This window comes from Xenopus tropicalis, chromosome 3 (assembly GCF_000004195.4).
Source record: "Xenopus tropicalis strain Nigerian chromosome 3, UCB_Xtro_10.0, whole genome shotgun sequence".
NCBI classification, from domain to species: domain Eukaryota; kingdom Metazoa; phylum Chordata; class Amphibia; order Anura; family Pipidae; genus Xenopus; species Xenopus tropicalis.
In genome coordinates, this window is record NC_030679.2 from 132,607,729 (window position 1) to 132,635,547 (window position 27,819).

Sequence of the window (27,819 nt, forward strand, 5' to 3'; positions counted from 1 at the left end):
GGTTTTTCATTTCAACCCTTATCCCCTTAGAAGTCCAACTTTTGGTCAGGACCCCCCTAAGCTCATAGCAGGGTTACAGATATAGGGAAACATTGGCATCTCAGTCATTACCCCATAGAGCCTGGAATATCGGGGGCAGCAAATAAGTCTGCACCCCAAGTCACACTCTTACTGGCCTTCAAGCTGGGTTTTTAGGGGTATCTAGGGCAGCATGGCTCCCCCAAATGTCTCCATAACTGACCTTCGAGCTGGGCTTTTAGGGGTATCTAGGGCAGCATGGCTCCCCCAAATGTCTCCATAACTGACCTTCGAGCTGAGCTTTTAGGGGTATCTAGGGCAGCATGGCTCCCCCAAATGTCTCCATAACTGACCTTCAAGCTGGGCTTTTAGGGGTATCTAGGACAGCAGGCTCCCCCAAATGTCTCCATAACTGACCTTCGAGCTGGGCTTTTAGGGGTATCTAGGACAGCAGGCTCCCCCAAATGTCTCCATAACTGACCTTCGAACTGGGCTTTTAGGGGTATCTAGGACAGCAGGCTCCCCCAAATGTCTCCCTAACTGACCTTCGAGCTGGGCTTTTAGGGGTATCTAGGACAGCAGGCTCCCCAAATGTCTCCCTAACTGACCCTCAAGCTGGGCTTTTAGAGGTATCTAGGACAGCGTGGCTCCCCAAATGTTTCCCTAACTGACCTTCAAGCTGGGCTTTTAGGGGTATCTAGGACAGCATGGCTCCCAAAATGTCACCCCAACTGACCTTCGAGCTGGGCTTTTAGGGGTATCTAGGACAGCATTTCACCCCAACTGACCTGGGCCCCAACACAGCCCAGCACATTCACTTCCCATATATTTACACCACTGTTTGCACCCAAACTCTACATTGTTCATCCCAGGCCCTCTATCCACTTACATCCCTTGACCCCTGTGTGCCTAATGGGACAGACTGGATTCTTTCTGCCCATGACCCCCCCCTCCCTGGAGGTCCTTGGAGCAGTCACATCTGTTGCACCCCCTGTAGTACCCTTAGCAACCGGTTGCATCATATATCCTTATGGCTGCTGTAACCAGCACAGATTCACACTGCGGGCATCACTGGTTTCTAAGCAGCCATGCAGTCAATTAGCCTTGAATGCTGTCATTTTTCCTTAATAGGCAGATGTTAAAGGGGTGAGGGAGTCAACTGTTTAGGTTATCCAGCAGATATTGGAATTGTTGTTTTTATCTCACAGCAAAGCAAATGTCAGAGGGAAAACAAGATAACAAAAAATGTTGTTCTGCTGGCTTCTTTAAAGGGCAGATGTGTGGGGCAATAAAGTGTGAAATGTTCAGGTTCTGCAAGTTTTCAAAGAGCCCTTTAACTTCTGTATTTGATCTTTTAACCGTGAGCGAGTAATCTGACGTGTGCCTGGGCGTGCTAGGGAAGGGTTTGAACTTAGTGGGTCCAGTATTTCACCTCCTGACTGGTTACTATGGGTAGTAGAACTAGTGCCAGATTTGTAACTTTTATGACATTATCCCCCCAAAATACTAGAATGAAACTAGGGCAGACAAGATGGTGGGATGTGACTTTCCAGCACCCCCAGCAACACAACTATAGTTCGGCCCTAATTAATGAACTTGGCTGTGCCATTATCTGAGGGGGCTCATGTAGTGGCAAAAGCAGCCACAAGGTGTCCCTGTCCCCTCACTGTTTGGCACAGAGCAGATTCTTATACAGAATCATCCAGAAGGCAAATAATATTTTTGTTTTTTTAATTAAATGATGCATATATTGGCTGCTCTTGGTATTTTTTTGCAGAAAAACGTAATAAGAGGAAAGTGTGTGTGGGGGCTGTTGGGGCCTTTGTTTTGAAATACCAGGGCTTATATTGAATCTCACAGCAGACAAACTAATAGCCTAGGGGTAGAGTTGCACCCCACCCCCACACTATCCATGACTGACACCCCTACTCTGCAGTTACCACTAGGGGCAGGCTCTGCAGCACCCCTATCCCATCATCACAAGCAGCTACGGACCTAAAGTCCAAACTGCTGAATGTTTCTGTGAGCTGCCCAATGTGACCCGTTCCCAAGCCCAACCCTAGGTAGCCCAGGCTGCAGCCCAAACCTGCCTGTCCCATAAGTCACCCATAAGATATCAGACCAGCCTGCCCATCACTCCCAGGAGGAGGTTAATGTATGGAGCTCTGCTGGGATACTATTGAGTCCCAATTATTAAAAAAACATTTCTGTTCCAGCCTTTGTCTATTAATGTGCACAATTATTATGTAATTATGTATCCAGGGCACTGTCCCAGGCCCTCCACCTCAATCAGGACATTCTTTGTGAATGCGCCATTTGCAGAAAAGATGGGTAGTTCCCCTGGATTCAGCTGCAAGTGTCGGGCAGTGGGATAGGGAGTATAAAGTGGGGGGCTGGCCCCCTAGAGCTGCCATCCTAGACATGTGCCCTCTGGTTCCTATAAAGAAACAAGGTCCTGTATGTATGAGTTTCAACTGATAAGGCCTTATCAAATAAAAAACTTAAAGTATTTTCCTGTGATATAAACAATGAGAAGGATCTCCGCTCTGCTTAGGATGGCTTGATTCTCAGCCATAAAGCACGGAACAAGTGCTGCTTTGTCAGGGGAAGGAAGGACAAATTTGATTATATTTCCCTGTGCAAGCAGGAAAGGGACTATAATATTATAATGTTTAAATTGACATAAAGAGCAGGAATGAACTGAGCACTGGATAAGCTATGGCCTTTCCCCCCCACCCGGAATCGTAATAACAAGGAAGAAATACAGGTTTGGTAAGGTTAAAAGATGTGTTACAGAAGAAATAAATCTATCTATATCTGAAAAAGGGGAAAACACAGGTGAAATAGTTGATAATGCTGGCGTGCACAATACGTTACCACGGGAGGCTTATTCCCAGACTCCTTTAAACAAAAAGCGATGGCATGCTAAATGCAACGGAAAAGAGCAACGGAGAGTGTCAGGGCGTCTTCATATAGGAAGGGGGGACAGAATGACAGACACAGAGGTGGGGACGGACAGTGCTGGGGGCTAAAGCAGTTCCTATTCTGTGCCTCCGATGAGTGCATTGGCCCCTGCCCTGTATAACTCAATGCAGCCAATCAGTTATTTGCTTTTAGAAATCTAGTTAGACTATACTATTAAAAGCTAATTGCTGATTGGTTGCAAAGAGCACTTTACAAATACACGAAAAAGGAGATCAGCATTTTTTTTGCCTAATATAATTTTTTGATTCAAGTCAATTTGGAATGTAAAGGGGGCCACACAGTGGCCAGACCTACAGGTGGAGCGATATTGGGCTAATTTGGTCATTGGGCCCTGGGGCCAAACGATCAAATTAGAACGGCGCATATAGTTGCAGTCAGTTCAGAGGCCGCATAAACGAGCAGACGCAGTCCTGACGAAAATCAAACCTGCGCAATTGAGATTTGGCCAATTTCAGGCCAATTTTTTATTTCCTTTCCAAACATGCCGTCACATGGGGGGAAAAAAGTCACAAATCTGGCCTTTCTGGCTTTGCATACCATCAAGCCCATGCTAAGCACTAAAATGGTTGCCTTTCCCAAATGATCTGCATAGAGTTGGCCACATACAGAGTGATCCAGCTGTCGTGCTTAAGGTCCATTCAGATGAGAAGGGCTAAGAACTGGCTAAGTCACGATGTGGTTCATCTACAACCAGATGTTACATAAAAAAGTTGTGATCACATCAGAGTTTCATATCTCATTATCCTGAAGGCTACCGATTTTGACCATCAGAATAGGCCACCTGCATGGCTAACATCTAGCCCATTATTTTTGTTGTTGGGCTATCCATGTATTGGCCTAAAACGAGTTCCATGATTGCTTCAGGGCACAATTTATAAGGGAAAAAAGGAATATGTGCACTAGATCTCAAGCTTTAGAGAGGACCTCTTGACCAGAAAGATTCTCTTGCTTACATAAGGGATATGAATTAACTGAACAGATTTTTTAGACCTAGTTTTCCTGTATTGCCTTTCCAATCCCAGGCCAATAAGAGCACAAAAAGGCACAGCTAACAGCAGTCCATAATTAAGCACTGGGATTTCCACACCAACAGCCGATCCTGATATATATACATGTCCGCTGGTTCCTATGTGCACAGATATATCTGTAAGCATTGCTAAACCACCCTGTAGCCCCATTTTGCCGTCGCTAGTCCATCACTGGCATCATTTCCCAATTATTAGGAAACTATCCAAAGAAATGACCTCATTGGAGGCCACGGGGAGCTGAAACAGGCCAACAGGTTCCTATAGAAAAAAAATCAACACAAAAGGAATAAGAAGACCCTTTCCAGAGGTGAAAAGATCCCATCGGCTCTTCTAAAGTAGAATCCCAGTGCTGCTGATTGGAAACCCAACCCACTTTAGAAAATGATTGCACAGCAGAGGCAGCCATACTGGCTTCCACTGGGATTATACATATTGCCTTGAGATACGCATTCAATCACAAGCTCTGTCAGACGCCTAATGGCTGCCTTAATGGACGTCTAATGCAAATGCAAAGGCTACAAGAACTGGTCTGTACTTTCTCAACTGAATCTCTTGCTAGAATGCCTGTCAACATAACAAGCCTCCTATATCCTGATTATTTAAGGCAAAAAATGGAAGACCGTTATATAAAAAGTATATATATGCTCAGTTAAAGTGCGGTCATGTTGCACTTCACGTGTTCGGCGGATAGACTGGTATATTGAGTTTGGGTTTCATTCCAGGAACAGAACTTGATACACTCTCAGGCTGAAGGTTTTTGGAGATTTGTAAACCTCCTGCATATAAAGAGATGGCTGCTTTAGCACCTCCGGCACTGGCCCATCCTCTTACAGAATGATGGAAAACATGAATTTAAAAAATAAAAAATTAAATAAAAAAAATACTAACAATGAGGAAACAGAAGACAATTTCACCAACTGCAAGACATGCTGCAATGGAACTGACCAGTAAGAGGGACAAGTTTCCTAAAACAAAGTTTTTAAACCTCAGTCCCATGGGGACACCCCAGCCTGCCGGTGCTAAGGTGGGTGCTAAGGTGGGACACCCATACAGACTTCACAGAATGGGGCTGAGATTAAAACATACTGCAGAAAAAACATCACTTCTTAGTCCATGGGTTGGAGGGGGATATCTAATATATATATTTATATATCTTCTAAGCCAGAGCCATGATGAATGGACAACTCATAGTCATTTAGCCAAGGGTTCTAGGGCCCAGTAACATGGATTGTTTAGAACAATAAAGCTAGCCCTACACACCATGGTCTAAGAGGTTGAGCAGGTGGTTTGCAAAGGGTTATGGGATATAGCAAAATAAAGAATTAAGGAGTTGAAAAATATATATATAAAATATAAAAACACTTAACAAGCAACGAGAGTAGAAGATAGAATAAGATGCTAGATACAAGTCATACCAAACACTGAATGGTAGTCCTAAGACAGGGTTAGAGAGACACACACACACCGAGATATGGGCCCCTAATCACACTGCGCTCGCATTCACTGGATTTTGAATGGAAGGATATTAGACGTCAGCTTTAAGTTTATGCTCCACCATGTTTCTGCCCATGCCCCGCCCACCAAATGTGCTCCCAGCTACTGCAGGTTATGATTGGGTGACAATTTTAAAGATTATGGTCAAAGTCAGGTGCAAATTACAGCAGGTGACAGGCCTGTTACTCTGGGTGACCATGTGACGTGGGTGGGGGGAATTCAGGGTGACTCCTGAAGTTGACATGTCTGGCCCAATCACAACAGTGTTTAAATTCACATACACAGAATAGGTTTAACTGGGCCCTAACCAGGGATGGAATAAGATGGAGAAGGCCCCAAAACAGAGATACTTTGGCTGCTAGTGGGATGCTGGGAATTTTAGACCACATAATATCAATTTGTGGTCCACATAAAATTAACTTTACGATAAAATATCTAATATTTTCACTTTTTAGAAATCCATGGGCTCCAAAAGTGTACACCAACCCCTTCCTGTATAGATGATAAAGTGGCCTGTGCCTATGGCCCACAAAGAAGCTTTCATAGAAGAAGCACAGAACATGATGATGTCCAGTGCACCTCACAAACATGCCAATGTACCAGAAAGGACACGCACAGTGTTACATCCAGGAACGTCACACACGCCAGCAGGAATATACACCGTTATACCCAACACACCCAGCAGTGCCGACACACAAATACACCAGATACATACACACAGACAAGGCACAGATACAGATACTTAACCCCAGGAACTGACAGCAGATAAACAGAGGCTCACTCACAGGTATAAACAAAGACATACAGACAGGCAGAGAAATGTAAGCAAAATCCTATCCCATAAACCTTTGCTCTTTGTAATGGCCAAGCTTAAGGCTGTTTATATTTGCATGCAAGTCATTCTGTAACTAACAGTACCACAGTAATGGGCAGTGGCAAGGAGAAAACATAAATGAGCAAGCAGGAGAGGGTTGGGGTAAGAATGGTGGGCATAATGGAAAGAAAACATGAAAAGCCACTTACAGGGACCAGTTTCCAGTACCAGCGGGAGGGGCACTGGAGAAAGAGAAAAAAAGGAGGGAACGGTAGAGAAAGAGGGGCAAGGAGGTGAGAAAGGGGTAAAAGACAGATAAGTTGTTGGAAACCAAGGGCAGAGAGAGCAGAGATTGATAGAGTGGTAGAAAAAGGCATTGTGATACACAGCAGATAATATAGGGATATATCACATCTAGCTACTGGCTCTTGGAACTGACGGGAACATGGAGAAGCCAGAGACAAAGTGGCAGAACCAGGTATATGGTACTCTGTACAGGTACACAGTGTAGGCTCGAAGGGTACAACAGGGCCTCTATCTAAGGGTGCACATATAGACCAGGACATGTGGGTGTCAAAAAGAAACATAATGTGCATAGAAGCCTGTGTGGCGGTGGGGTGCATACACTGACTTGGCCTCTACCTGGGAACCAGTGGAGTCAGACAAAACCCAACATGTCTAGAACAGAAAAGGGCAGTGAAAAGCATTAGCAGGGACGTACAGTTTAGCAACTGGTTTATGACTGGGGAGAGTGGGATTTGTTGAAAAGAACCTATATAAAACACAGCAATTAAAAAGTCTATGTACTTACCCCGGCCTGGTTCTGCCCCTCTGGGGCGGACATCTGTTTCTTCCCTTGCTCCCTTTCAGCTTCATCAAGAAGATGGTTATTTACCTGGTGACAGACCAGTGTTACATTTACACAGAAGGCAAACAAAGACTGTACATTAATACTCTAGAAAGATAGAAGTCAGAACCAGGGGTGATTTGCAGCAGGGTTGCTAACCCAATTATTTGGGGTTTTTTTTTAGATCACTGGAACATAATATAAAGCCCAATTAGTGGCCAATACTTGATCGGGAATGGGCTACTCTTGACTGAGGTTGAGCACTGACCAAATGTTGAGCCCCAAACATTGGTCGGGGCTCAACCTCATATTGATAAAGGGTTTTGGGACTACATCTTGCTGAGAATATGGTTCTCTTCGGAGAGCTCTGCATGGGTCACGGGACAAACTATGAACCTCTTGTGTGGCCTAAGCAACCCAACGGATATTACTGTGTATAACCAGTTTTAGTTTCTAAAATCTACAGAAAAGTCACCAAATAAACAATTAAGGTGCGCCATGTTGAGATAGATAGGGTGGGGTAGGAAAAGACAGGGCTGATTTGTAGCCATGACCCGCAGTGAGTCTGTATTCACATACATACCTTATCTATCCAATCAAGAAGCTTAGTCTCCACGCTGGTCAGGCTAATCTCTGCATCAGGAGGGAGGGGCGCAGTGCAGTGGATTGAGTAGAGAGTCATCAGAGAGTCAATCAGAGCGAGGTGGGCAGCCTGTGAGGAGCAGAGATTAGAGTAAATAGCTGCATTCTCCATTCCCATGCAATCAATAGCATTAGGTCAGCTCAGGACTCAGGAAAGATTTTTATATGGCTGCTGTAGAAGCTCCGCAAGTATCTACTTAAGTTGAAATTTATGAACCTACAGCTGTAAAATGACTGCCCTGTTATATACACGCTATTTCCAGTTATCCTTATTTAAACTGTCCCAATTTGTGGACCCCAAAGCAGAGATAGGTGGGTCTGAAAATTTCTCACCCTAACCAACACCTTGCTAGCCACGCCCAACTTGCCCCTAACGTGCTCTGTAACCCACAGCTTGACCCCTCCACAAATGTGCTGGCATGGTTACATCCCTGGGAAGAATTGGCGCAAGTATGGGACAAAAGGCCCTGCTTTAAATTTGCCCCACCACCCAAATGACCCACTGATCTTATGAATTTCAGGCCAACCCTCCCATCACTTTCCTAAAGGGACTGGGCTTAGTGAAAGTGAGCTTGATTTAGAATTGATTTGGTGAAAAAGTGGATTAACTGGGCATAGAAGGGATGTGTCTCAGCCATAAAACTTCTCAGTTTTCCAGCTGGGAATGTTGTGTGTTTGTGTGTGGGTGGGGGTAACAGATATACATTTTATTCCAGAATGGTAAATCACAGCTACCAATCAAATGTTGGATTTGTATTCGTCTTACTAAAGTTGACTAGTCAGAGATGACTTCTGAGTGGCTGCCCCCTACCCCTTGCAAAGAATATCTTGAGGTGCCCAAAGCAAGTAATTGGGGTAACTTTAACAGGGTGGAATTTGGAGGGAGATGTTATAGGTTAGAAGCTGAAAATTTCTAGAACTTGACAACAAGGTTTTTATAGGTTATTATGATCATGGGGTGTGGGTGGGTGACTGCATTTAACACTAGAAAAGAAAGATAAAGTAAAAAAAAAAAAAAGGCTTTGTATAATAGAAACAAACTTTGGAACATGGAATCCATCTCTATTGCTGTTGGCCCGTGTGTGTCTGTGCCATTCCCGTGACACGGGACAAGATGTTACCCTTGGGTGTTCTGCCATGCACATACGGAGCCTGACCTCCCGTTTTGGCCTCCTTCCTTCTCACATAATACAGAGTTGCCAATGTTGAAATGTTTTTCTTTTCCCAGGGACACTTTCCAAAATTATCCAAGGATGTCTTTTCCCAAGCAAAGAGGGAACTTCATCTCATGTTTATAAGCTTGGCTTATCCGTGTGATCTTCACGAGTATACATTCAGCGATATTATATGCACCAAGCTGGAAACACGGCACCCACTCATTGCGCTGGCACAGACACAAGATAAACCCTCAGGCACCACCACACTTTATATAAGGTGTAGACACTTGCAATATGCAGGTTCAGACTACTCATAAAGAGTTTTAATCCTCTGATATAAAAGCCTTGTTCCACACTTCGACTCAGACACTAGATGGCAATGCTTTGATTCACTGCTACAGAAAACAAGTGAAGAAATATGGCGGCCTCCATGTCTTTGTATAAATGCCAATACACAGAGGAAGAAGGAGCTCTACCACAATAAGCTAGGCCAGTGCTGTCCAACTGGCGGCCCGCGACCCCCCTCTGTGTGGCCCCCCACCTGTCTGGCTGCTTTGATGTCTTACCTTTGAGTAAGCATTAAATGGTATCAGTACTGAGATTAACTGCCCCCCTGCATGGTTCTCACCTCAGATTCAGGCTGTAATCCCTCTGTATTGTTTAAATATGTAATCCCCCTGTACTGTTCACACCTTTTAATCTCTGCATTGTTCCCCCCCTGCAATGTTCACACCTCAGGCTCAGGCTGTAATCACCCCCATTGTTCCCGTGTTCACACCTCAGGAGCAGTAGAAACACACAAATAATCCCTTCACCCTACAAAAAGAATATATACTTAGGTGGTACTGCAATTAAAAAGTTTTTTTTAATATATAGTTATTGTGCAGACTGTAGGAGCTGTGCCAGCATTGTGTCACTGTATGCTGCCTGTGTGTGCAATACAGCATAGGGCAAGCAGAGTATGGCACACACAGGCAGGGTAGGGCAAGCAGAGTATGGCACACACAGGCAGGGTAGGGCAAGCAGAGTATGGCACACACAGGAAGGGTAGTGCAGGCAGAGTATGGCACACGCAGGCAGGGTAGGGCAGGCAGAGTATGGCACACACAGGCAGGGTAGGGCAGGCAGGGTATGGCACACACAGGCAGGGTAGGGCAGGCAGGGTAGGGCACACACAGGTAGGGTAGGGAAGGCAGAGTATGGCAGATTTTTGCTGTACTACAACCATTAATATGGGTATGGTCATGTGATAACACGGGTGAGGTTTCAAGTGGGTGCGGTTTCAAAAGGGGGAGTGGTCAAAACTGGCTTCCATTATCGGCCCTCCACCGTGTAGGTCGGAAAAATTCCGTCCCTCGGTACCACAGAAGTTGGACAGCGCTGAGCTAGGCATTTGTGATATTTGATATTAATAGGAAATAACTGCAGGGCAATCATACTATCAGACCTGGTACACCATAGTTCCTGCACCAAGTTTAGACCCATCAGGCACAGTGACAGTTTCCCAACATAATTATAAATACAAACACAACTCGCCACTAGCCAGGCAAGCACAAGAACATCACGTAACCCTTCATCCGTTGATTCAAGTATGACTTCAGCCAAACACACACCTATGACTGATGACTTGATGCAACATGTACTCAGTGCACTGGCCTAGGTACTCCTGCCCACTATGAGCCCATACCCAAGGCTCATGGGAGCCAAGAAGCTCCTTAGCGACCTACTCACGCCAAAATCCTCAAAGAACCATTTCCCTAAGCCTTTTCTTATCTGAGCATTTGAAAGGGATTTGGGCAAATTCCTGAAGGTGTTTTAGGAACACCCTGATCACCATCACTACTGGAAGACGTGTTTAAGCAAATTATAAGAGCTATATTTTATGGATGACATGTCAAATTGAACTGCTACAGCCTACCACCCCTAAATCTATCCACCTTCCCACAGCTGGCAAGGCTGCCGAGGTTCTGCTAGTAACACAAGCCCTTGCAGGAAAAGAATAAATAATATACCTGTTCCAGCCGCACTGAGGTATGTACTACTGCCCCCAGCCCCAGGCTCAGCAGTCATTGCATAGCAAATGTCTATACAGACACATATGAGCACGCGGTACAGGTATCCTGACCCCTTATCCGGAAACCCATTATCCAGAAAGTTCCGAATTACGGAAAGGCCATCTCCCATAAACTCTATTTTAATCAAAATAAAAACATTTTTAGAAATGATTTCCTTTTTCTCTCTAATTATAAAACAGCACAGGTATAGAACCCGTTATCCAGAATGCTCGGGACCAAGGGTATTCTGGATAAAGGGTCTTTCTGTAATTTGGATCTTCATACCTTAAGTCTACTAAAAAATCAATAAAACATTAATTAAACCCAATAGGATTATTTTGCATCCAATGAGGATTATTTATATCTTAGTTGGGATCAAGTACAGGTACTGTTTTATTATTACAGAGAAAAAGGGAATCATTTAACCATTAAATAAACCCAATAGGGCTGTTCTGCCCCAATAAGGGGTAATTATATCTTAGTTGGGATCAAGTACAGGTACTGTTTTATTATTACAGAGAAAAGGGAATCATTTAACCATTAAATAAACCCAATAGGATTGTTCTGCCCCCAATAAGGGGTAATTATATCTTAGTTGGGATCAAGTACAGGTACTGTTTTATTATTACAGAGAAAAATTAAATTATTTTTAAAAATTAGAATTATTTGCTTATAATGGAGTCTATGGGAGATGGCCTTTCTGTAATTTAGAACTTTCTGGATAACGGGTTTCTGGATAAGGGATCCCATACCCATACCTGTTTTTAAGATATTAGATTGCAATCTCTGCTGGAGCAAGGAGTGTAACCCTAGTTCCAGTGAATAAACATTCTTTATAAAGGTTGGGGCTATTAAAAAAGAATAAAGCCTAATAGCAATAATAATATGGGAGGTGCGGGCTGTTCAGGTTATACATTTTAACTATGTTAATTAGGGCCACAATAGTTCTTTATAGGTTTGTGTCACGGTTATTAGTATTTGTCACTTTAGCTGAAACCCTTGGGCTTTTTGCAATAAGAAATATATCTGTTGGTTTTTGATATGTATAACTTAGGTTTCCAGAAAATCTATTTAATAAACACTGTGGTCATTTATTCTACATCTATTTATTCCTTTTGCCCACGGCGCTTCTCAGCAGCCACTTTGAGCATCTGCAGAAGGATGTTGGATACATGGATATGACAGAGGGAGTCTTCTCAATGCCAGTAGGCTACTGCCAAGGATAGGAAAAATAAAAAATAAAAAAATTGGCAAATAATTTCCCCCACATTAACATTCCTTGATAAACTGGATGTTAAATTGCTTGTTTGGCAGAATGAGTGGCCCAGGCATAAGGGAAACGATCAAGCTGGTATTTGTAAAGGCATACACATCATAATGTGGGCTTACAGAGACTGTTCGGGGGAGAACTACAGCAATGTGGTCCTTGCCCCCCATGGTATTTTACACCCAATAGTTTTTTTGGCTGGCATGCTGAATCTGAAATGAGGAGTATTGTTGGCCACTAATCAGATATTAGTCATTTGGCCCATTTGATCCAAGTGCAGCCTGTACAGTGTGCGGTTGGCCTCTATTACAGTCCCATCAAAGGCTGACCAGGCTAAGGTCTAGTTCTGGTGGGAAATATTCACACCGACTGTTGTACAGGCCAGTCAGAAATGGTACAAAAAAATGTTTGCACGTGTACCCAGGTTTAAGGGCGAAGACACACGGGGTGATTCATCGCTCGGTTTAGTCGCCGCAACATTTTAAAAAGTCGCGGCGACTAAACCGAGCGATGAAAATGCACGCGCGATTTGTTGCAGTGACGCATTTATAAGATATAGGCTAAAAATCGCAGCGACCAGGTTAATTAAAAGTTGCGGCGACTAATCTCCCTGTGTGTCTTCACCCTAAAGGGCTGGTTCACCCCTTAACTTTAACTAGCTTAACTTTGAGTAGGTTATACAATATCCTGTTCTTAGCAAATTTTCCATTAGACTTTCCATCTTGCAATTAAAAATGCAGATTATTGGGGGGGGGGTTAATGAACCCAGCAACCAAAACACTTCATTATCTATCTTCCCATTGATTCCATGTTTAAACTGCTGAAATCGCAAACTGAAGAGCTGCTAAACAAAAACAATACATTTTTGTGTTTATATTACAGTCTACATCACAGCTAAATGATAACAAGTATTGCCATAGTGTGACACCCACCCATCAGGAAATGGGATTTTGTTGTTTCATCAGAATACAGATCATATCCAGGGGGGATCTTGATTAAACCTTGGCCGTGGATTTGATCAGGGCTTGTGCTAGCCATGTCCTTAGCCCCAGGGCACAGAGCGACACCTAAGCACAGGAGCACTCACTCTCCCCCTGATTCAGCCAAGGTTGTGCCTTGATCTCCACTGGATCAACAAAGGATATGCTAAATAATGTTGGAGTGCATACTGGGAAGGCTTGAGTTTACATAAGCAATGATTCATACAGACTATATCAGGCTGTACAGCCATGACACACACGGAGCAGCTACAGGGATCTTCATGGCACCTTTGCTCCCGGAACTTCACAAGGCAAATATGCTTTATTTATATAACAACGTTTGACTTTCACTTTGTCACTGAGTGGATTCTCCTGCACTTACTTTCTGCATACATACCTTTATTTGTCACTAAGTATATCTATAATGCCCCCCTAAGTATTATAATGCCCAAATACATAGCCAGCAGGGATGTGGCCCAGGGTCTAAAATGACCACACAGCGGGGAGAACCCGCCCAAGTGCCGAACCAAATCTGATTCCATAAAATCACATGGCTTTTTGTCCCAAACATGGAAATAGAAAATTTTTCACAGCGTACCGCAGCTCTTTAACCCTTCCATATCCTAATTTACATATGCAAATTAGGATTAAGCTCAGTAGTTGGCCGAATCTCTTACAAAGGATTTGGGATTCGTCCAAATCCTGAAAATAGTAGATTCGGTGCATCCCTAGTACAAATCAAAAACCTAAAAACTGGGCACCCCCCATCCAGCCTTTGTGTGTATGACCTGCACAGCTGTCTGTGGGACACTGGGGGATATTGTTCTATATCAGGGATCCCCAAACAGTGGCTGAGGAGCAACATGTTGCTCGCCAACCCCTTGGATGTTGCTCCCAGTTGCCTCAAAGCAGGGGCTTATTTCTGAATTTCTGGTTAGGAGGCAAGTTTTGGTTGCATAAAACCCAGTGTAAAGGTCCCCATACACGGGCCGATTATAGCTGCCAATATCGGTCCCTTGGACCGACTCGGCAGGTTATCGGCCCGTGTAGGGACAGAAGCAAGGGGCCTGGCCGACCGATATCTGGCATGAAATTGGGCAGATATCGATCGGCCAGGTTAGAAAAGTCCAGTCGGATTGGGGACTGCATCGGCTCATTGATGCGGTCCCGAACCGACTGTCCCATTGCCGCGTGTAGAATTCGATCGTTTGGCCCCAGGGATCTGCCCGTGTATGGCCAGCTTTATTGCCACCCAGAGCTTTCTGTAGGCTTCCAGTCAACACAGGTGCTATCAAATAGCCAATTATAGCTCTTATTGGCACCTCTAGGAATTTTTTTCATGCCTGTGTTGCTCCCAAACACTTTTTCTATTTGAATGTGGCTCATGGGTATAAAAGGTTGGGGATCTCTATTCTATATTAACTAGAGGGCCACAACACTGAATTTTATGTTCTTTATGTTGCTGTCTTTTTAAAAGCTAAATAAACAAAGGGTAAATCCTAGCTACCAGCCAGTTCCAATTTCCCCATGGCCATGAGAGATCGCTCAATAATCCGCTTGTTAGAGTGTAAGGAGCGCACGAGTCTAGAGTTACTGGATCTTATCGAAAGTTCCTACTTAGCCTGAGCCCTGGATCTGGTTGCAGGGAGCAGATTCCAACGATGTCTGGCAGGAGTATCACTAGGTACAGCGAGCCGGCCAAAGGACTCATACACATACAGGCAAATAAATTCAACTGCTCTGACCTATAGCTCAATACAAGGCTGCCTGGTAAGAGTAACTAGCTTACTTAGAGAACCATGGGACTTAACATATATGGGTCAGACAGCAGACACTCGCTGCTACTATTTCAAGAGGCAGATTGAATCTCAGTGAGAGGAAATGAGGATATACCTAGATACCCTCTCAGCTAATGGGGATATCTTTATCAGCTGATTCTGCACCCCCACAGAAACTCACTACCCTGGTGATTCATGAGGGCTGCCCGCAGCCCCGAGCAATTTTCTCACCCTCCATTTCTGCACTCCTTTCCAAATGGGCCATATGATCTGATCACAGAACTTTTCATGGGTGGCCAAATTGCCAAAAATAATCAGTTAGTTTGGCGACATGGTATAGCCAGCTTTACTCACATTTACTGCACTGCTGTCTGCAGTGGTCTTCACTAAATTTAGCTCACACAGTAGAAAAGATAAAAACTTGGCAAAGGCAGAACAAACAAACCTTTGAGCTTTGAAAGTCAACGAACACATGATATCCATACCTGTAACATGGCAGAAACACAGCCCTAGGGGCTGATTTACTTACCCACGAACGGGTCGAATGGAGTCCGATTGCGTTTTTTTCGTAATGATCGGTATTTTGCGATTTTTTCGTATTTTTTCGGATTCTTTACGAATTTTTCGTTACCAATACGATTTTTGCGTAAAAACGCGAGTTTTCGTATCCATTACGAAAGTTGCGTAAAAAGTTGCGCATTTTTCGTAGCGTTAAAACTTACGCGAAAAGTTGCGCATTTTTCGCGTAAGTTTTAACGCTACGAAAAATGCGCAACTTTTTACGCAACTTTCGTAATGGATACGAAAAACTCGCGTTTTTACGCAAAAATCGTATTGGTAACGAAAAATTCGTAAAGAATCCGAAAAAATCGCAAAACATACGAAAAAGTCGCAAAATGTTCGTTTTCAAGTCGGAACTTTTCCAATTCGGGTCGGATTCGTGGGTTAGTAAATCAGCCCCCTAGACTCAGATACTGTATACAGGAGTTAGGACCACACTGGGGCACTGGAACCTAGGGGCCAATGTTGGAAAGATTGAAGCCTATAATGAAAGACCTAAATGAAAGAAAAACAGCCCTAAAGGGGGCAACGCACATTAACACACATTTTGGCATTAATGGGGGTGCATGTGGGAATGAGCATTTAGGAGTGTGGGCAGCACACAGATTTCCTGCAGACAGGGAGTATTCTATCCTTTGGTATTCTCTACATTGATATGAGTTTATTATTATGATCTGTTTATTATATATATCATAAACACATTTCTGCAGTGCTTTACAGAGATTCTCTATCATTCCCATCAGCCCCTGTCCAAATGGAGCTTACAACTTAAGGTCCCTATGAGACGCATTTTGGGGTGATTTTGCAACCCCCTAAAAACCACTTCTTAGAAATCTATCCCTTGTGCCATTAGCTAATTAGATTGTATGGTTAATGTATGTATGTATGTATGTATAATACAAACAATAGACCGGTCCTATCTTGTCCTGTATTCATTGTCTGAGGACAAGAAGTGTGTGTGTGTGGGGTCCAAAGTGAGTACCAAATAAATACTTTACACTACAGTATATGGGACCTGTTATCCAGAATGCTCGGGACCTGGGATTTTCCCAGATAAGGGTTCTTTCTGTAATTTGGATCTCACTACCTTAAGTCTGCTAAAAAATCATTTAAAAATTAAATAAACGCAATAGGATTGTTTGGCTTCCAATAAGGATTAATTATATCTTAGTTGGGATCAAGTACAAGGTGCTGTTTTATAATAACAGAGAAAATGGGAATATTTTGTAAAAAATGGAGTCTATGGGAGATAGCTGTAACTTTCTGGATAACGGGTTTTCGTATAATGGGTCCCATATCCATACTATATTGTAAGGGTCAGAACCCAATGAGCCGTTGTGTCGCCCATGAAAGATCTCTACTATGGGGGCGACAAACTGCTCCGAAAAGGCATCTGCTGGAGTCGCCAGTGGAAAGTTCTTCGCATCACTGCGGTAATTCCTCCTGCAGGCAACTTTGCGTGACTTTGAAAAACAAAGCGATGCAAAGGGCTTTCTTCTGGCGACTCCTGTTGTTGCTGGTGGAAGGCCTTTTCGGAGCGGTTTGTCGCCTGCGATAGTAGAGCTCAATCGCGGGCGCCACAAACACTCTGTGGGTTCTTACCCTAACTGTTCCCTCTGGCAACATATAGTAGCCCAATTAAGATGGGTCAACAGAGACTAGATTATTAGAGCAATGGCACGCATAACTTTGTCCCCCGCAAGTAACCGTCTCTCATGGGGGCAACAATGCACAAAACAGGCTCGGACTGAGATTCAATTAGGCCCTGGCATTTCAACTACACAGAGGCCCAAACAGCGCCCCCACCAGTCCAATAAATAGTGTCTATGGCATCTTACAGCAGCCCCTCTGGCATTTGCTGGAATCCACAGATACTAGCCCTGTCTGTCATTGCCCTTAAGGGCATCACAGATCATAGAATGCTGGGAGCTGTAATTCAGCAAAGGTAAGTAGCATGTGGGTTAGTTATATTTACCTACCATTAAACTGAAGGTTAAGTACACCCAGTGAATATAATTGCACATTTCTGTGCAATAGCAAGGGCCTGCACAAGGAGTGTCAATCAGGGGTATGTATGTATGTATAACTTTATTTATAAATCGCCACAAGGGTACGCAGCGCTGTACAGTCTTACAGAATACAAAATTACACACAGGGAGGACAGGTGATATAATAAATAAATACAATAAATACATATATATATATATATATATATATATATATAAGTGCCATGTGGTATGAGACACAGTAGGAAGGAGGTCCCTGCCCCGTAGAGCTTACAATCTGGGTGCAAATGCCAGCAATTGTATTTACTGGGGATGGGGGGGTGCCTAACAAATTGTCACCCCCAAGTGTGTCTCACTTTCCTATATTTTAATGGCATGTGGCTTTACGGCTTGGGCTTAAACAAAGGAACTTAATCTAAATCTTCCAAGCAATGCTGGTATTTAGCTAAATCCTGAATCAAATCCTAGATTAACTAGTTTAAGGTACAGCACTGCTTATAATATATGAGTGGTTGCACTCATATATCAGGGGATGGTGGGAGATGTAGTTTAGCAATAAGGTGGGGGATTCCATATTGTACACTGCAATTACTTCCTGGCCAATTATATTTACAAGCACATAACTCCATATAAAACATCAACAATATGACTGTAGCCCCAATCACTACACCTACCATGCGGATAGGCTTCTCTCTCAGATCTGAGGTTTTCACGGGCTCTCCCTGGTTTGTTGGTGCCAAGCCCTTCCGTGCCAACATAAGGAGAAGGCCGGCATTGTCCCGGGGTGGGGAGCTGTCATGGGGCAGTGCTCTGCGGTAAGCTCTGCAGTAGATATCAGCGGACAAGAGGAGGGCGATCGCTGCCGGCTTTACGTGTTCTTGTTCATACTGGTCTGTGTAGCAGGGGGAGCACAGCTCTGCAGGGACCTCTGAATGGAGAAAGAGGGAAAATATAGTTAGTATATAGTTAGTACATAGGTGGAAGAAAGTGCAAGTGTAGTTCCTCTGCTGTATATAGTCAGAAATCAGGAACTGGCACTGCCTCTGCGACAAGAACACTCCAATACAACACATGTAGTAACATATGGTACATAAAACAACTATGGCTTGGTCCCTTCCCAGAGGCTATTATCCCACTGCTACTATAGGCACCATCTCTCCCTACTATACCTGCTATCCCACAGCCCCAGTCCCTTCCCAGAGGCTATTATCCCACTGTTACTATAGGCACCATCTCTCCCTACTATACCTGCTATCCCACAGCCCCAGTCCCTTCCCAGAGGCTATTATCCCACTGCTACTATAGGCACCATCTCTCCCTACTATACCTGCTATCCCACAGCCACAGTCCCTTCCCAGAGGCTATTATCCCCCCACTGCTACTATAGGCACCATCTCTCCCTACTATACCTGCTATCCCACAGCCCCAGTCCCTTCCCAGAAGGCCATTATCCCCCCACTGCTACTATAGGCACCATCTCTCCCTACTATACCTGCTATCCCACAGCCCCAGTCCCTTCCCAGAGGCTATTATCCCCCACTGCTACTATAGGCACCATCTCTCCCTATTATACCTGCTATCCCACAGCCACAGTCCCTTCCCAGAGGCTATTATCCCCCACTGTTACTATAGGCACCATCTCTCCCTACTATACCTGCTATCCCACAGCCACAGTCCCTTCCCAGAGGTTATTATTCCCCCACTGCTACTATAGGCACCATCTCTCCCTACTATACCTGCTAGCCCACAGCCCCAGTCCCTTCCCAGAGGCTATTATCCCACTGCTACTATAGGCACCATCTCTCCCTACTATACCTGCTATCCCACAGCCACAGTCCCTTCCCAGAGGCTATTATCTCCCCACTGCTACTATAGGCACCATCTCTCCCTACTTTACCTGCTATCCCACAGCCCCAGTCCCTTCCCAGAGGCTATTATCCCCACTGATACTATAGGCACCATCTCTCCCTACTATACCTGCTATCCCACAGCCACAGTCCCTTCCCAGAGGCTATTATTCCCCCACTGCTACTATAGGCACCATCTCTCCCTACTATACCTGCTATCCCCACAGCCCCCAGTCCCTTCCCAGAGGCTATTATCCCACTGCTACTATAGGCACCATCTCTCCCTACTATACCTGCTATCCCACAGCCCCAGTCCCTTCCCAGAGGCTATTATCCCACTGCTACTATAGGCACCATCTCTCCCTACTATAACTGCTATCCCACAGCCCCAGTCCCTTCCCAGAGGCTATTATCCCCCCACTGCTACTATAGGCACCATCTCTCCCTACTATACCTGCTATCCCACAGCCACAGTCCCTTCCCAGAGGCTATTATCCCACTGCTACTATAGGCACCATCTCTCCCTACTATACCTGCTATCCCACAGCCACAGTCCCTTCCCAGAGGCTATTATCCCACTGCTACTATAGGCACCATCTCTCCCTACTATTTATGCTTCAATCCCCTTACATATATCACTGAGAATGAGGAGATATAGAACACACAGCGAATACAGCGTTGCTGCTTGACAGTCATGGTCAGCTGACAGAAATAAAGTTGCTACGTAGAAGGAATTTATAACCCCCCCTGATTTAGACTGTAGGGAATAGAGGAAAGAAGTAAAAGCCGAGTGAGTTACTGATTTATAAACCTCCTCAAATAACAAGGCAATGACACGGAGCACAACAAAGGGACCCCAAGTCACCTGGAGCCGCTGCCTGACAGGATCAGGGCAAAGCAAACACAAGAGCAAACTTTAGTGGAAGGACACGACCCTCCCCCCAGCAAGGTGACAGCAGCACAAGGAAATCTAACTTTTATTTTTCTGTCACCTTTTCTAGTAAGCTCTAATGGCCAATTTAACCAGTCTGACTAGAAAAACCAGTTCAGAGTTTATTTTTAAACTTTATAGTTTACCTGACGTGGAAAACTCCACACACTTCAGGTGACTTGCAGGGCCCTTGTCAGGCGCATATCAGGCCCTACAGCACTTCTGTAAACTGAGAGATAACCTTATGATATTCACTAAGGGAAAGAAAATGCTGAAGGACCTGGTGAAACAGTGTAAGAATAAAGGGGCCTAGTCTCATTCAGACTGGACTAAAGTAGTATGTACAGTTGCTAGGAACAGGGAGCCCAGCAATCTGTTTCATTTTTAAATTAGATTAAAATTAGAGACACTCCAAAAAATGCCCAACTGCTTACAATAAAACAAAAAACTTTTATGACATAGAAATCGTCTTGGCACAGAATGCATCACCCAGAATGTTAAGGTCAAATAATTTAACCCATATACAAAACAAGTTCTGTTATTTATGACAAGGAACCTTACCGAACCGGTTTGACTTCAGAAGGCAATAACTCATTCCAGCAAGTGGGTAATAAAGGAAATATTTGGGTCATAAATTGCTTAGAGAATTGCAGCCTTTAGCAATCCTCAAATTGGCACACTTTACCCTGTGTCGTGCTATAACCGGGGCAATCTCTTTTGCCAAATCCATGATATCTGCGAATATGTCCTGCCAACATTTTCCACTGGCCAAATTAGAGGAATGGGCATTTACTGGGCAGCTTTGTACAGTACCAATGTGCCCAGCCTGTTTACCCCAATAATCAGTTAATTCTATAGCAGAGCCTTTAATAGATCTGCCTCAGTTGCATGCAACTTTTGTTGGGCAAAATCTACAAAACGGAATTGCTGGTGTATAAGGGTGTGCACTTAACTATGGCTTCATTAAATATATTCATTTATAATGTGTCATAATTGGGTTTTACCAATTAATCTGAGAACTGCAGGTGGAACACACCTTAATAGTCGAACGTTATATCGATGACGTTATTTTTTTGTTACTAAGGCAATTTTCTAGTTATTATAAGCCAAACAATGAAAACATCCATTAAGTCTGACAAGTTTCTGCAGAATATTCATTCCCTTGTATTGTTCAGGCTGGGCATGAATGATTGGAATAGGAGGAGCTGTAGACAAACCTGTCTGTCATTCCTACGTCCCCTTATCCCTAACACAGACCTTGCAGATAAAGCCGTGTGAGACTGGGGTATCCTGGGCCCACCAGGGTTGGAATCTCACACCACCCCCCTTCCCTTCTGCACCTTTCTCCTTCAGATCACAATTGGGGATGGAGGGGGGCACAGATACACAGAAGCGGGCCTGGGTTGGTGGGGCACACCGGGTTTTTGTCCCAGTGTCCAGCCAGTCGAGTCTGACCCTGATTTAAAGAACAGCTTGCCTATTATTTAAAAGTTAATAAAGGTTAACTTTAAGGCAACTGGTCCTTTTAAAAGAATAAAAAGGGTTGCATGACAAATATTCCGTAATTAGGGAGTATAACTAATGGTAAGAACATTCCACTATATCCTAAAGCGGACGACCGCGGTAAGTCGAGAACAAGTAAGCAGCAAAGGGAGCTCTGAATCTAATAGTATATAGCAGCTACCCTGCCTTCTCAATGCAGCATCTCGTGAGCAGATTATTATCAAGGCCTTTTAGTGGACTGGTAATTATCTGTATCAGATCCTCTGATGTTCTGCGGGACAGGAAGTGACAGGAAGTACTAAAAAGTGACTGCCTTCATATTCTTAGTTAGTGTCAGAAATAAGAGAGACCATAGATATTTCTTAATTGAAACAATAGTACAAATAAGTAGCCAAAAGCATGCCACCCTTCCACACACTGATTGCATGACATTGGACGGCACCGACATAGAAGAAACTATGAAGGATGGAAATCAAAGGTATATTTATTTGCCCCAAATGAATGTAGGACACAGAATATTTTATTCAAATAATGTAATTTTTTTTTCTCCCCAGAACATTCTAATTAGAGACATGAAATGCAAATAAAACCTTATTCATGATCTTCTAGTTCTCTTTGTGTTGTGCGGTCTACTTCTACTAGACAAATCTCACAAGGGGCAGCCCTCTCAGGTGTTACGTTCTCTGCGTTACTAAGATACAAATAGTGTTGTATAAATTGAGTCCCCCCCCATTGTCTCTTGATTCAATGTTTTATAAACCAGAAGGGTAATGGAAATGATGGTGGACAATGCTGGGCTGCCGTGATCTACTGGTTACCATCTCAACATCTACCTTTTGTGGACCCCTGTCCTAAAATAAAACAAACAAACAAACAACATATGTGTAACAAGACACATGAGATGGACCTGTTTGTGTTGCTGCCAGTTTTCTTTAAGACATTAATGGCATTATGTAATAAAAGCCACTGCATTTGTACAGGAGCAGTAACCAACAGCAACCAATCAGCAGGTAGCATTCAATGATTACCTGCTTAAAAGTACATATTTTACTGGTTGTTATGGGTAACTGCTCCTGGGCAAACTTAGTGCCTTATTACATATGGGGGGGGGGGGTTAAAGCTGTTTGAAGACGGTATTGGCATAACTGGGCATACTTGGCAACATCCCTCTCTGGAGAGAATGTACTACATTGTCTGCTCATTCAAATATGTACGACCTTGTTAATCTGGCAACACAGTAATATCCACGGACATCTGATGTGACTCTTGAGAACAGTGAAGGGTCTGTTGTGCATGTCAAAAACATTAACCAGTATTTGTAACAAGAAAAAAATTGGCTTCTTCATTGTAAAAGTAAACCGAATATTGTTTTTCCACTTCCATAAAAGTTTGACAAAAAAAATTTACTGTATACTGCAAAGGTCATGGATTTCAGTTAATGCTTGAAGTGAGGTTCATATTAAGTACAGGAATTATAGTGGCAAAACATCTGCAATAAGCTCTACCTTTGGGATGGACCAAGTTCTGATGATTGCTTTGAGTTGCACTGTGAGAGAATCTTAAGCAACACTATAATTTTACCAATTTTGCCTGTGCAGTAGTGTAGCATTATGAGCCAGGAGTGATAAATGTATATGTAAAGCTGTGGCATAGCAGGTATAGTAGGGAGAGATGGTGCCTATAGTAGCAGTGGGGGATAATAGCCTCTGGGAAGGGACTGGGGCTGTGGGATAGCAGGTATAGTAGGGAGAGATGGTGCCTATAGTAGCAGTGGGATAATAGCCTCTGGGAAGGGACTGGGGCTGTGGGATAGCAGGTATAGTAGGGAGAGATGGTGCCTATAGTAGCAGTGGGATAATAGCCTCTGGGAAGGGACTGGGGCTGTGGGATAGCAGATATAGTAGGGAGAGATGGTGAATATAGTAGCAGTGGGGGGATAATAGCCTCTGGGAAGGGACTGGGGCTGTGGGATAGCAGGTATAGTAGGGAGAGATGGTGCCTATAGTAGCAGTGGGGGGATAATAGCCTCTGGGAAGGGACTGTGGCTGTGGGATAGCAGGTATAGTAGGGAGAGATGGTGCCTATAGTAGCAGTGGGGGGATAATAGCCTCTGGGAAGGGACTGTGGCTGTGGGATAGCAGGTATAGTAGGGAGAGATGGTGCCTATAGTAGCAGTGGGATAATAGCCTCTGGGAAGGGACTGGGGCTGTGGGATAGCAGGTATAGTAGGGAGAGATGGTGCCTATAGTAGCAGTGGGATAATAGCCTCTGGGAAGGGACTGTGGCTGTTGGATAGCAGGTATAGTAGGGAGAGATGGTGCCTATAGTAGCAGTGGGATAATAGCCCCTGGGGGACGATTTAATGTGGGATGTTTAGTAGGGTGGGGTGGTATCTACAGCAGTGGGAGTAATTGCTAGAGCCGCCAGGTGATGTTAATAAAGTAAATTCTTAGCAGTCACTGACAGCCTGTTGGAAGTTTCTGGGAGTGGTTATTAACAACTAAAGAAGCACTTTGCTACAGGCCTCTCCACTTAATACAGCCCAGGGCAAATAAATACAAGCCCTATTTTTGAATAAACCAGCGGATTTAGGGTTGCATTCGATTCAATGCCTGCAGATAGCTTGATTGCCCTGAATTAATAGCACCCTCTGTTGGCCTCTTGACCAAACAAAATGGAAAACAGAAAAGAGGTGCAGTTCTGCTTATTCCCCGTATCTATGAATCTACTACACAATGTGATGGAAAGAACTGACCAACGAAATTTGGTTTGAATCATGAGATGCCGTGATGGTAGTGCTGCTCTAGTGATACACAGAGGCCATTCTCGCCAGCTGCCCACCCCAGCGCAGGCAAACAAAGCGAGGAAAGAGTTCGGCTCAGCGCAACTTCCCTGCAGCGCAATCAATCACTGCAATTTTTTTTGTTGACCATTGATCTCAGAGGAATCACGGGGAAACTGCACACACACGCAACTTGTCACCGGGATGTTTCAGCCTCATTTGCCCTGAACCTGCCTTGGCTACAGCAGTATGTTGTATAAGTGAATACCTGGGTATGGGCCATATAGATATTAATATAGATGTTCCACTGTAGTATGGCAGGGGTTCTCCAACTGGGGCCTAAATCAATTGAAGCGTGGTGGGGGGGGGGGGTCAGCCAGAAAGTCATATCTCTGGACCCCTAGGGAGTGACTATTCCTACCATGGTTAGTGGTATATTGACCCTTTCATGCATCAATATGAATGTTTATTTCAGTGAAATAAGTAAAGAGAAATGCTTTCATATAATAATGTAACCCCTATTTGCGTCAGGGGAGTGCTCTGCTATTATTAGACAGTAGAAGGGAAGAATCAGGGAAGAATAAATAAGCCCCCTGCACATGGGGGCTGAAAGACACAACTTAGATAAAAGGAACCAGGATGCACATCCCTGACAACCGTTCCTTATTTTCTCATTAGAGTAAATTACTACCCACTGTGGCTGCAACTCCCTGCGTTTAGCATTTTATGGCTTTTCTATTAGGCATCTCTGGTGAGTCACAGGAGTCGTGCTTCCAAACAAACCTCCTTGTGGCGTCCCCTCCCTTTGTACAATCAAGCAAAGCCTCTGCGTTACATATGTCTCGCAGCTAAAGGCAAATACGCCGTTCCGAGTGCAGACATACTGCAAACCAAAACATATGTATATTTGACTGTAATTATTATATATGTGCCTTATAAAGGAGCAGTACAGGTTACATACAGTAAGTAGTGGGGAGAATGCTAATAATCTGGGTACCCCCCAAGTTATAGTCCAACAAAAACCTTAGGACTCGCGGCACAAAGGCATTAGCGAGATTTAATTGATTTATGCATTTATCCTGCCATGTATTCCAGGGTATTATACATGCATTGTGTACAGAGCTGGGCTGGGCCGGCGGGTAGGATTGCCACCTTTGGGCTTCAGTGAGACCAGGCTAGGGGGGCGGCCAGTGACATCATGGGGTGGGTGCAGTCAGGGGCAAAGTAATGACTTGGTGATTGGCCGAACGCAACATACACGTTCAGATTTTAGTCTGGTCGTACATTTAAGTGCAACAATCTAAAACTAACATTCAGATGAAATTGTAGGATAAAGCCCTTAATATACAAATCAGTGGATGTTCTGAACATGAAATAGTTGGCAGGCACCAATCATACGAAAGTGACTTCCATTGTAGGTCCCCCAATGATATCATCCGATACTCAATACATGCGCAGAAACTTTCTAACCTGGCCCATCGACTAACGACTGATCAGCATGGTACGAAAATTATCTCGGTGATAATACTGAGCCCACACAGGGACCGAAAATCACACAGGTTTCGTTCGCTTTTAATCATTACGTGTATGGCCTGACTGGTTTTTCCTATTTGGAAGTATTGCCAGCCCTTCCGAAAACCAGGTTGTCCGTGTCAAAATCATGCAAGGGGCCCCAAAAATAAACTTACCAGCCAGGAAGCATGGGGTGACCAGTGATGTAGGGGGGTTGAGCTATGACTTACGGGTCGGTCTATGAAGTAAATGGGTAGGCTAGCGACATGACTGCCAGAATTATGGCATAAAGGGGCAGGACTTGCTGCTTGTTCTAGACTATCCCAACAAAGTATATTGAGAGCTTAGTGGGCTAGGGGCGGAACAAGAGGGTATCACAAACTTACTGACAAGTACATTGCCTGTAAATTTCTAATACCAGCCCTGTCCTTAGCTGGCATTATATTGGCTACACTGGGTGGCAACCCTAATTCTAGGGCATTTTACATGGAGTTGGCTGAAGTCACCAGGGGTGTAACTACAGGAAAGCAGATCCTGTGGTTGAAGGGGTCCCCAGGAGTGTAGGGGGCCCAGTATCTTGGTAGAAGAGGTCAACTTAGCAATGTTGTGGGGCCCAGTCAGAGTCGGACTAAAGTACCCAGGCTCACTGGGTACCCAACTCAAAGGCCCAGCCACTGAAGGGCCCACAACGCAGCCACATTCATTCTCACTCCTTCTCCACCCCAGCTCCATTGAGCTACTTACTTCTCTGTTAAAAAATAAAGATGGCTGTGTGTTCCACAGTGGAACGCCCAGCAGTGGAGCAGTAGTGGATAGCCTGCGGGGAGGTGCAGGGCCCAACTGGGTCAGAGCCCACTGGGATTTTATCCGATATCCCAACCCTGTGCCCAGTAACATCTAGTTACACCACTGGAAGTCCCCCTTCTGCCTATGGCTACATAGTAGACAGATACTGATATAAAGCATTCTGTATTATGTTACATGTTGCTTTAGGCGCAAGGGAACACTTTTCATATTCACCCCATGATCCCGATAATCCAACAGATTTAATACTGCGGAAGGATTATCAGAGCATTATAAACGCCAGTGCTTATAATTATATATGTAGGATCCTTCCTAATCTGAGTGTGGGGCCTAAGAAGCCAGTTAATCTGCATTATAAGGCTGTACCCGCTGGTACTTGTCCCCCAGACACGTGGGCTCACTAAGAATATGGAATTGAATTGTCCTGTGGGGGGGGATCAGTTGCCTTGGGCGTCACATGTACCAGCAGCTCTAAATCCCCCCACAATGCAAACAGTGTGAAATCACGTCAGTTACATAAAGACTTTAGGAAATGTGAGTGAATGTAGCAGATTATAGCAACAAGGTATTTAGTCTGCAATGGGAAAATACTGATCAATTACAGAGTAAGGAGAGAGTAAATATACTGGGGGGCTGGGGGTGGGCAGAAGGATCATTTTGGTTTGTTTGTTGATTCACGTGAATGGCTACAATTGTGGTCAAGTTTCAGACAAACAAACTCTGGCCTAATTGCGGATGTTGAACTACAAACCTATACTTTATCTGGGGATAATAGTAAGTCAGGGGCTACTTGCTGCGGTCAATGGGGA

General features: G+C 44.2%; 1 protein-coding gene across 4 annotated transcripts in view; it reads right to left on the minus strand.

Annotated features, from left to right (window-relative positions):
* Positions 1-27,819, minus strand: part of camsap3 (calmodulin regulated spectrin associated protein family member 3) — a 59,748-nt gene that overhangs the window by 10,944 nt on the left and 20,985 nt on the right. For 2 of the 4 annotated variants that reach the window (XM_031899325.1, XM_002941486.5), the window contains exons 2-6: positions 18,306-18,559; positions 7,770-7,898; positions 7,151-7,234; positions 6,549-6,581; positions 2,896-2,943 (exon numbers count right to left, since the gene is read on the minus strand). In XM_031899325.1, the coding sequence (XP_031755185.1) occupies positions 2,896-2,943; positions 6,549-6,581; positions 7,151-7,234; positions 7,770-7,898; positions 18,306-18,559 (548 nt within the window). The remainder of the gene's footprint in view (positions 1-2,895; positions 2,944-6,548; positions 6,582-7,150; positions 7,235-7,769; positions 7,899-18,305; positions 18,560-27,819) is intronic. The other 2 variants (XM_018092517.2, XM_004912505.4) reach the window with 2 other exon arrangements.